Consider the following 11,206-nt stretch of genomic DNA (forward strand, 5'->3'; position numbering starts at 1 on the left):
GCATGAAAAAGGAGGGGGGAAAATAAAGAGGTTGGGTTCGAGATACCACACTTGAAACATAAATTCTGGGGTAGATTAAAATAAATTTTTTTTTTCTAGTATCTTCATAGTTAATAAAGTAAACAAAAATAAATGCCTTTTCTTGTTATGTTTTGAATATATAATAAACAAATTGTGCTATCTGCAAAAATTCCATACATTGCAGATAGACTTTTTATCAACGATGTCAGTTAGTACAATTGCATGTTGTGCATTCTTTCAGAAAATGTTTAAATTTTAGTATAACAAATCTACTTTTCACGAATTTCTTTGCAGTAACTGACAGATTATTTATTATTCTTCCAATATTTGTTATATAAAATAATTCATTCGGGGTTTGTTTTTCATTGAAACGTTATTAAAAAGAAAGTATTGCCTCCTGAAAAGTCGTCAAAATGCAGTTAGCACAGTTGCTGAGACAACCGACGATTTCTTCGAGGAAATATTCAGTTGACGGTTATAAATTTATTTACAATATTCATTATTTATGAAAAATGTATCTTTTTCGTTACAATTTAGCTATTGCAGTTGATTTTGAATCAATTAACAAAAAAAAAACCCAAAACGGGAACAATATGTCAGCAAAATTTTTAAAATTCAACTGTCTCACGGATTATTTTATGTCACCCGGAAAAAAGAGTCCACGGATAAGTGAGAGTCTGCTGTATATTGTCTCTAATTCCGAGTATCCTTCAAATAAGTCGATATTACTTGAAGGACTTTTACAAGATAAGGAACGAAAAAGTGCCTTTATAATATTTAATGTTAGACGAATTTTGGAAAGGCCAACATGATTTGGAAAGGCCAACTTCTACAAAAAAAGAATTTTGAGAATTCTTTTATACATATAATAACAAAATATTGTTAATATTCAAGAATATCTGTAGCTAGAAATTTAAAATATAAGCAAAATAATTAAAAAACAAATATACGTAAAAATAAATTTCTTGTGATCTTTTTAAGTTTCCTTAATTAGATTTTTCATAATAATAAATAAATTTTATTGATCCCTAAGTATGTGAAGTGCATGAAGTGTAAGAAGTACTGAAAGTATTGCAGTATTGCACTTCCGAAATGCTGGAAGTGTAAAGGGCCCTTTCATATAAATTGTGGAAGTGTCTGGAAGTGGTGTACACATTTTTACCCTAAAATCTCCCCCTTGGAATTTCCCCTCTAATGACATTCCTGTCCTTTCCAGTGGAATTCAAATTGTAACCGTTGACTCCCTGGATTTCCTGCCAATTGCCACAGGAATCCCGGATAAAAACCTAAATTTTCACGGTTAAAAAGTTTTATTTCAGCGAGATACTTTGAGAAAACAACAATTTTGCAAAAAAGCATCAGTCTACTTTGGGCATTTTGCTGCTGCTTCCGCTTCCTGATGGCGATGAATCGGGTTTCTTTCGCTTGATCAAATGAGAGATGTTTGTGGGCTGCTGGGTGGGGGGAGTTTTGCTAGGCAGGGCATCTGAAGGCTCAGGAGATCCACATGTCTTCCTAATATCCTCCAATACAGCCATCTTTGAAGCTCTAATCTCTTCAATTTTGCAGTAAATATCCTTCTTGCTATCCTCCAATTCGGCTATAAGTTCTGTTATCTCATCCTCAGGAGCACCCTTCTCCTTGTTCTCCGCAATCACCTTATCCAGACACTCGCAGGCACTATTTAGAGCCGAAATGGAGTCATTGAAGGCATTCAGCATCATATGGGAGAGTCCCATTTTGTAATACAACTCCGCCAATTGACGGTGATTAGCTTCCGGAAGAGTAACCAAAAGATCCCGTGCCTTTGTAAAATCTCTCACAGCTTCCTCATAGTTGTTGTTCTCAAAAGAAATTTCCGCCAATTCTGAATGGCACTCAGCCAATTGAGATTTTCCACTTTCTCCGCGTGACGTGAAGATAGTAACAGCCAACTCCAGAATTTCCCAAGCCAACTGCAAATTCGTTATATCTTCCTCTGTAGACTCAGGATTGGTGGTTTGCTCTTCATTTTCCTCCTCTTCATCCTCATCATCATCATCGTCATCCTTCTTTTTCTTGCTGGAAGATGGCTTTTCTGATTTTCCCGCAGCCTCAGAAGATTCTCCTTCATCATCCTTCTTTCCCTTGGCGTCATCCTCTTCATCACAGGACTCAGACTCGGAATCCTCATCGTCCTCACCCTCTGGGATATCAATCAGCTTCACCTCATTCTGAGCCAGGCCTATTAACGCTTTGGCGTACAAGAGATACGGCGCTCCGAGTTCATCGGCCGTAGTTCCATAGACATCTGAATAGAGGGTACACACCTGACTCAAATCCTCAACGGCACGATCGTAGTCCTTCACATAGTAATTTCTTGTGCCAGAACTAAATAATTCCTTAGCACGGTCAATTTCTTCTTGAGACTGCTCCCGACTCGATGATGCCATTGTGAGGCGCCGATTTCCACTGTCACGCAAGCGCTTCCATCCGATAAATTCACCACACTGGAATGTTTAACAGGAGTCACTGGAAAGCAGGGGAATTTTGGAAAAACATACCCAGCTGACCATACACCATCAAGCATATGCAGCATACAGCACGTGGTATTCAAGACCTTTAAATTTTCAATGACAAACAAAACAGATATTTATGACTTATTTTCAAGACATTCTTTAAAATGTTAAACAAAAAAAATTAAAATGCATTACAATATTTGGTTCAAAAAAACAAATTTTAAGTTACTTTTTACTTTTCAAATTTTTAACATTTTCACATAATTTTTGCAATTATTCGATAAATTTTAAAATGTCATTATAATGTAAATTTTTCATACCAAATCCATGTAAAAAAAAGTGGAATTTTACGCCAATTTGGTATTTAACACTCATTTCTTCGTTTTGGCCCATTTTTTGATTCATAAAAAGGTTGTCACAGAAAAGATATTTTTTTCACAAAAAAGAAAGCTAAATTTATTATACATTCATGTTAAATTTTTGGACTTCAAACTTAAAATTAGAGTAAAATAAATACCATTTTGGCCTTTATAGTGTTATAATAAACACTTTTACCTTCAAAAAGAAAAATATTTTAGGATAGATACTTTATAAGAAAAAGATTTGTTGCACATGCACATTAAAGGCCGAAAGGTAGACATTCGTGAGATTAACCCTCTAACAATGTTTTCTTTAATATGCGAAAAAAAAGTTCTAAAACAATGTTTTCTAGGATAATTATGATCCAATAAAGTCGAAAAAACCATTCTTCATTATCTTTTTTAGTTTAGGCGCTAGGTGAGAAAATATAAATTTTTTTAAACTTCTTTTGCTTCTAAAATTCACATTTATAGTTTTTTCAATTTTTTTTAAAAATAAAATATACAAAGTAGAATGACATATCTTTCAGTAAAAAATAAATTTATTTTAGTCAGATAACTTCAAATCGGTATTTTTATGGAAATTGGAAATGAGTTTTTTTGCACAAATATTTTTTGTTCTTTTTTCTCTGACCTGTCACACAAAACTGGGAATAGCAACAAAACGAAGAGTCAAAATGAGTTCAAACTTTCAAGAGATGTTTATAAGACTGTTACCGAGGACCTGTTTTGGCAGTCGTGCGAATCAGACGCGAAACAATGTTCTCTCTGTGAAAAGTGGTGATTTGTCGTGGTTTTTCGCGAGCTTTTGGTGATAGCTGGGTATTAGTGAATTTCCACTATCGCGGCGCACCGATTGTGAGTGATCAGTCTGCCCCGCGGGTGCTTCTTTTGTGAGAAATCGTGAAATTTCTTTCGCCCAAGCAGTGAAGAATGAACAAAAAATGGGTGGTAGAGACATTGTGCCGTTGGTTTGAGAGTGTGTTGGCTGATTTGCTGCCACTGGTGGACACTTTGGCCAGCACCTCTCAGCAATACCTTCTGGCGTTTTTCTCCATCCTAGACACACATGAAATATGAGGCGCGAAACACGATTGAAACATCCATGAAACATCTCGGGGGGCGACCAACTACGGCAATGACGTACACAGTGAGTAGACCAAACAGGATAATTTGTCCTTTTATGACAGAAAATGTTAGCTCCCAGTACTCAGCGCCGCAAGGCAGGGGCGTAAATAATTCTGAGGAACCCACCGTCGGGATAAATGGGGAATATCCTAGCGGTGGTCAAATTAATTCCCCATTTACACCTACTGTGAATGTTGCAGCTGGCACAGTTAGGAATAAAATTAGCTGTATTCAAGCTAATCTGCACCACTGCCGCGCAGCCATGTCTTGTATGGATGAGAAGCTGGCGGTGGTGCAGGCTTGCATCGGACTGTTCCAAGAACCCTGGACGGTTCGAAATAAAGTTAAAGGGGTTGATATTAGACGCGGAAATCTGTATTTCAGTAGCCGTGAAAATAACAAGGTCAGGGCATGCGTTTATGTCTCTAAAGACATCAACGCTATGTTCCTCTCTCAATACTCCACTGGAGACCTAGTGGCAGTGAAGGTAGAGGTAGAGACTGCTCATGGAAGAGGGGAGCTGGTCCTAGCCTCGGCCTACTTGCCATATGACGCAACTGACCCGCCTCCGTCTCGTGAGTTAGCGGATCTGGTTGCGATGTGTGAGAGGAACTCATGGGAGCTTCTCGTAGGGGCTGATGCCAATGCTCACCACATAGCTTGGGGTAGCACTGGCGTCAATGCACGTGGGGAGTCTCTCCTGGGATTTATCTGCACAAACCAACTAGAAATTTTAAATGTTGGTGACAAACCCACCTTTGTCGATAGACGTAGGAGGGAGGTTATTGACATCACACTCGGTACAAGACTCGCGGCTGAGCTAACTACTGGTTGGCACGTGTCGGATTGTCTGACTATGTCTGATCATAGGAGGATTTATTTTGACATTTCGGCCCCGTCCAATAGTCCGAAATCATTCCGCAATCCTCGGAAAACAAACTGGTTATTATTTAATCAGTCCCTTTCTGAGGACTGGCGAGGAGATGGGCAATTGCCAAGGGACGCTGCAAGCATTGAAGACTCGGTTGAAAAACTGAATTCGGCACTGCTCGCGGCGTATGAAAAGGCCTGTCCACTCTCAACACATTTAAATAACAATAAAGGCAAACCTTTGCCTAAGGAACTCTGCCTATTAAAACAGAGAACAAGAAAATCTGTTAACAGAGCCCAAAATACGATGCTGGATCGCGACTGGGAAGAAGCGGCCGCTCGTAAAAGGGAATATAAAAAAGCATTGAGAAAATGGAAAAGGGAGAATTGGAGGGAATTTTGTGGCCAAATCATGGCTGTGAAAGAAGCGGCCAGGATTAAGAAGGTTCTATCCAAGGATCCCTCAGAGCGGCTAGGCGTGTTAAGAGCATCCAGCGGAATCCACACGGATTCTGCGGACCAAATCACGCGCCTGCTGCTTGAAACGCACTTTCCGAACTGTCAGATCGACAGTACGGAACCAGAACCTATACGACCTGAGTTATATTCGGGGAATCAACGTGATTGGGGAAAGGCTTCTGAGATTGTCACATCTGAAAGTGTGACATGGGCTATCAGCAGCTTTTCACCATACAAGACAGCAGGTACGGATGGCATTTTTCCGGCTTTGCTCCAGCAGGCTGCGGAGACCATTACCGTGCCGCTTGTGAACCTTTTTAGGGCGTGTCTTGCCATCGGGTATGTACCGCATACTTGGAGGCGAGCGCGAGTAGTATTTATTCCAAAACCAGGTAAAAGCAATTACGAGGACCCCAAGTCCTTCAGACCTATTAGTCTGACATCGTTCTTGCTAAAAACCCTGGAGAAACTCTGTGATAGGTACATTAGGAGTCGGATTCTTGTGAAGAATCCGTTAAGTCCTATGCAACATGCCTATCAAAGAGGAAAGTCAACAGAATCGGCTCTCCATCAATTGGTAAGCCGTATCGAGAAATCGCTTAGCGACAAAGAAATTGCTCTCGTTGCTTTCCTGGACATTGAGGGAGCCTTCGATAAGGTCAACTCTACGGTTCTGGCTCGAGCGATGAGAGAGTTTAAACTAGGTCATACCCTAGAAAGATTTACCACTAGTTTAGTTGGAAACCGCATTGTGGAAGCGGAGGTACACGGCGCACGACTGTCGGCAGCTGTGAGCAGCGGATGCCCCCAGGGAGGTGTACTGTCTCCCCTCCTATGGTCCATGGTGGTTGATAGCTTGCTGGTGCAACTTAATACAGCAAACTTTTATACACAAGGTTACGCTGATGATGTCTGCATTGTCATACGGGGGAAATTTCTATCTACACTGTGTGATCTTATGCAGAGGGCATTAACCATCGTTGAAGGCTGGTGTTGTTCCCGCGGTCTTAAGGTTAATCCCGAAAAGACCGCCCTCATTGCTTTCACGAAGAGATACAAACTGGAGGGGTACAGGGCACCCAAATTCTTTGGGAAAGAACTTACTCTACAGAAAGAAGTAAAATACCTTGGTATTCTACTTGACCGAAGACTCACATGGAAGAAACATCTGGAAGACCGTATTACATCGGCCACTAGATCGTTCTTCTCATGTCGACGTTTACTCGGTAGATCTTGGGGTCTATCGCCGAAAATTACACTATGGATGTATCAAGCCATAGTCAGACCACTGATCTCATATGGAGCTGTAGTATGGTGGCCAAGAGTCGAATACAAAAATTCGGCTCTGGCGCTACAGCGGCTTCAGAGATTAGCCTGTATTGCAACCACAGGATCCATACGAACAGCACCTACCGCTGCGTTGGAGGTCTTGTTAAGCTTGCCTCCGCTTCCGCTTTATATAAAGGCCGAGGCGGGTAAGGCAGCACTAAGACTGCGTTCAGCAGGAACGTGGAAGGTTGGGTGCCACCCAGTGGGACATGTTAGAATCATGGATTCATTGGCAAGAAGGCACCCTGACCTTCTAATGAGGGATGATTTCCACCTTGAGGAAAGACTGCCTCCAAAGAATGTAAAAGCTATACTACACACGAGAGATGAGTGGAGAGACCGGGGAGGGGACATCACTGAACCCGATACGGTAGCGCTCTTCACCGACGGCTCGCGGGTGGACGGCTCCTCTGGAGCCGGATACCACTGTCCAGAACTCGGACTTGGCGGGTCTGTGCCACTCGGCCGGTATACTACTGTATTCCAGGCTGAGGTTACAGCAATCCTAATTGGGATTCGAAGCCTGACTGAGTCTGATGTTTCTGACAGGAAAATAAACATATTCTCTGACAGCAGAGCTGCTTTACTTTCCATATCAGGAAACAAGTCCCGCTCTTCGCTAGTGCTCGAGTGCCGGAAAATGGTGGAAGCGGTCTCACTTACCCGTGAGATCGACCTACATTGGGTACCTGGGCACTGTGGAATTGCGGGTAATGAAGAGGCTGACCGCCTCGCAGTGGCAGGAGCGAAGACCGAATTCATCGGTCCCGAGCCTGCCGTGGGAGTGTCGCCCCAAATGAAGAAAACCATCATTGGGGAGGATTTACTCGCACAACATCAAGCGGCCTGGGCGGCTACAGGCAACTGTCGCGTGTCCAGACTGTTCATGCCACTTGTGGACAGGAAGAGGACAGAGTACCTGGTGAGCAGTAACCGCTGCAAAGCGCGGCAGTTTGCTGATCTTCTTACCGGACACTGTCTAAACAAACACCTCAACAGATTGGGTGTTGAGTGTAATCCAACCTGTAGAGGTTGTAACAACGCTGAGGAAACGGTCCTACATTATGTATGTGACTGTCCCAGCCTTTACAACACCAGACGAGCGCTACTTGGGAAAGTGGTGCTGGACTGGAATGATCTACCAAAATTGAAGCCGGCTTGTCTAATGGAATTTATCCGAAGGACTGGCTGGCTCAATACACAAAACCCGTAAGGGATAACCTTAAAAGGGGATGCATAAGGGGCCCAAATGGAGGCCTGGATGCAGCGGGCGAGTCGGCGAGGACATCGTGCACAAGGAGGATGAAGCGGCTGAAGCTGAGGCTGGAGCTGAAGGTGTATGGATGGACGCCGCTTGCTGCCCCCAGAATGAATCTATCTAATCTACCGAGGACACTATAGCACTTTTAAATAAATAAAACCTTTATTGTCGCTGTAATGTGATTTTTGTGAAGACCGCTTGGAGGCGGTCTTACCCGTTAGAAATCATCATTTTTTTAAAATTATTTTTAACTTTGTAATCGAAAGTTGCAAAAACTGAAGGTATCCTCTATTATTATTAATAGTATCGGGATTTTTGTTACAATGTAATCATGTTACAAAGTCCATTGTAAACTGTCCAGGAGCACCTTTCCCGCAACGTGGATGCTTCTTCCTTGGTCCCGGAATTTTTGGGCAAAGGCGGTGTATTATATTAAGTTTTTGTTACACGTGAAAATAGTCTAAATCAGACAATAGATTTTTGCACAATTGGACTGAAATTCAAAACTGTGAGTGAAGCTATCCAACCAGTAAATTAGCTGCCTTTGGAACCAATATTCTGAAATGATCTTATATGATTCAAACAAGGAAAATTAACAAATGAAAGTAAAAGCCTCATAAGAAGCGTAATATAATTCCATGAATTCTCTTGAGAAAACGGTAAGAAAATATTTTTTAAGAAAATAAATCCTATAACTCAAATTTTAAAGTCACCTACAAGTTATGCGTGTAGACTTAATGCATTCTTTAGGAAATGTAAAATTTTTAAAGACATTCCAATAGAATTCTTTACTTTCTTTACCAGTAGCGTTTAATAAAGAGCCAATGAAGCTTCTTAATAGTACACCGCTTTTACATATTAGGATCACTACGACTGTTATAAAAGTTATACAAACATTATTTCGAAAACGTGGTTCTATTGTTCTATATTTCGATCGATTATTTCATGTGCTTTTTTCGAGTAATTAGGATACATAGGATTACGAGTAATTAGGCGAGATAGTTCCGAACAAAACCCAGACAATGCGACTTGCCCGTTTATTGTACCCATGCTCTTTACTGGTTGGAATTCGATTCATGTGTTCTTAATTAGAGTAATCAGAGTTCCTGGTTAGGATATTTTAATGAAAATACCTATCAGAATTATTTTCAGTAAGATTTTCATACATTTTTATATGATTTCTAAACAGTTACCCTTCTTCGCTAGACAAAAAAAATCGAACCGCTGCTAGGGTAGTGATATAATTTGGAATTTGTGTTTCAAGTTGGACAATTCGCCGGTATAAGTTGAACATGGCTTTTTTCACAATAAATACACTACGAAATTTGTTTTTAAGCACAAGGAACCAAATTATAAAACTAAAGCATTAAAAATATATAAATAAAAATTAAGTACTAAATTTATCAAGAAAAAAACCCTTTCCAAATTGTACCATCGTCCAACTTGTACGACTTTACCCTATGTCACGAAGTTTTTGCTTTGTCCAGAACTACGCTGCAGCATTTTACTAATTCAGCCTCTTCAGCTGTAAGTTTATTAAGGATCTTTTAAAATGTGATACAAAAAAACATGAAATTATGAATATAAAAAACGTGACTATTTTTGTTTATACATTTTTTATAGCTACACGAAATGTTTTTCATATAAAGAAATTAACTCTTTAATATATTTTTGCATGTCTTCAAATTTTCCTTTAAAAAATTAGGACCTTTGAAATATCTGCTTCAGAAGGCATTCGATTAGCAATCAATATCCATTACACGTCATGAGTTTGAGATGAAATCTTTTTGGAGAGGGGTGGGGCGGGGAGATAATGGAACACCCACTGGAATTCTTCCAAGGTGGCACTTGACAATTGTTTTTGTGATCGACAGCAGGGAAAGAGTACAAAAAACCTTTTTCGTGACTATTTTCGCCAAGTGTGCTAGTAAAATTTCTCAATTGAGTGAACAAAGCGATGGCCGATGAGGAGAATCAGAAGGTGGCAGGTCACAAACCTGCAGGTAATTCCAGCTAAAGTAGAAAATTCTGTTTTATCAATGAGATTGTGCTGAAGGGGGACACGTTGCAGGGCCAATTATCACCATTTTTTATGTCCCCATCATTTGTTAACACTGATAAAGTGATAAGTAAATCGATTTGCAGTTAGGAAAAAATTCAAAACTAATGCTTTGTGAGGCAAATCCGGTTGAGGATGGAAGTGGTCTCTGACCTTGAGATTGTTATTTTTTTTTGTGCCAACGAACCACAATCAAATATCACCTTATTGCGCATTTTCATGCCTTGGTTTTCTCCCTTTTGCAGTGAAAGTTGGTGGGATGAGAGTTGTCCAGCACAGGGCCACTAATGCTGACAAAACATCCGGGGACAGCCCAGAAGACACTACTGGACTGGCTGTAAAAGCCCCTTGAACATTTATTTCCAAAAATTTGGAGGAAACTGAAAAGTACTTCTTTGTCTTCCACAGCCTGCTCCAGCAATTCCTAATTCACAGATTGTGAGCGGTGCCCACACGAGAGGACATTCCGAATTCACGCCAGAAGCTGCACAGGTGGCACATTTGCCAAAACCCCCAAATCCAGTTTCAATTAAACCCCAAGTGAATATACAACAGCCCAGGAAATAGGCTATTTCCCAGTGCAGAAAAATCGCCCAGATACTTCAACTGCAATTTTACTTGGATTTTTGTTACGGAAAAAACAATAAATTACCAGCTATTTGACTTCCGGCTTCTTTTTGTACACTAGACACCATTCCTCTTGAAGATTCTCTATGACTTTTTCTCCTCTTTATCACCCATCTCTTGTTCTATTCTCTCCCGGGCCCGGAAAACTTTCGACTGGATGTAGAATGAGCCACCTTTTGATTTATCATTCACCTCAAAGAGATGCTTATAGCTCTTTTCCAGCTGCTCCTTGTCCAATTTGTCTAGATTGAGGATATTCTGAGCTTCCTCCAGGGTCATTCCTGCCAGAAATTTATTAAAATGAGGCTTGATTGCAATTTCCGGCAAGGATAATGAGGATCTTACCTGTCCGGAGGTTTCTAGCTTCGGTATTTTGACCACCCCTTCCACCACCACTGGCTGCTTGTCGTGCTGCTGCTTGACGCGAGAAGTCCAGCTCCTGCTTCAGGGCTCTCGAAAAGGCCTTTCCTATTGTCTGAGCCCCCAAAACTATTATTTGAGCGAGGTATTTGGCCATTGTTATGAAATTTTTATCACAATATCCCACATAACCTCACATATTCCCCTGACACTTCCACTGGAAATTCCCACACCA

At 40.8% G+C, this 11,206-nt stretch overlaps 3 protein-coding genes across 3 annotated transcripts; 1 reads left to right on the forward strand and 2 right to left on the reverse strand.

Moving 5' to 3' along the window:
- Positions 1–1,312: 1,312 nt before the first annotated feature.
- On the reverse strand, positions 1,313–2,491 carry LOC129804773 (protein NASP homolog). The gene has a single exon (XM_055852370.1). The coding sequence runs from the start codon at positions 2,451–2,453 to the stop codon at positions 1,380–1,382; it is 1,074 nt and encodes a 357-aa protein (XP_055708345.1). The 5' UTR covers positions 2,454–2,491; the 3' UTR covers positions 1,313–1,379.
- Positions 2,492–8,152: 5,661 nt separating this feature from the next.
- On the forward strand, positions 8,153–10,647 carry LOC129804800 (death-associated protein 1). The gene is made up of 3 exons (XM_055852408.1): positions 8,153–9,928; positions 10,230–10,321; positions 10,393–10,647. Exons 1-3 carry the CDS (start codon positions 9,883–9,885, stop codon positions 10,549–10,551), a joined length of 297 nt encoding a protein of 98 aa, XP_055708383.1. The 5' UTR covers positions 8,153–9,882; the 3' UTR covers positions 10,552–10,647.
- Positions 10,583–11,171, reverse strand: LOC129804799 (mitochondrial import inner membrane translocase subunit Tim16). Its single transcript, XM_055852407.1, has 2 exons — positions 10,957–11,171; positions 10,583–10,892 (listed from the first exon to the last, which is right to left on the reverse strand). The coding sequence occupies exons 1-2, from the start codon at positions 11,126–11,128 to the stop codon at positions 10,696–10,698; spliced, it is 369 nt and encodes a 122-aa protein (XP_055708382.1). The 5' UTR covers positions 11,129–11,171; the 3' UTR covers positions 10,583–10,695.
- Between the last annotated feature and the right edge of the window lie 35 nt (positions 11,172–11,206).

The sequence above is a fragment of the Phlebotomus papatasi genome, chromosome 2, assembly GCF_024763615.1.
Source record: "Phlebotomus papatasi isolate M1 chromosome 2, Ppap_2.1, whole genome shotgun sequence".
Taxonomy (NCBI): domain Eukaryota; kingdom Metazoa; phylum Arthropoda; class Insecta; order Diptera; family Psychodidae; genus Phlebotomus; species Phlebotomus papatasi.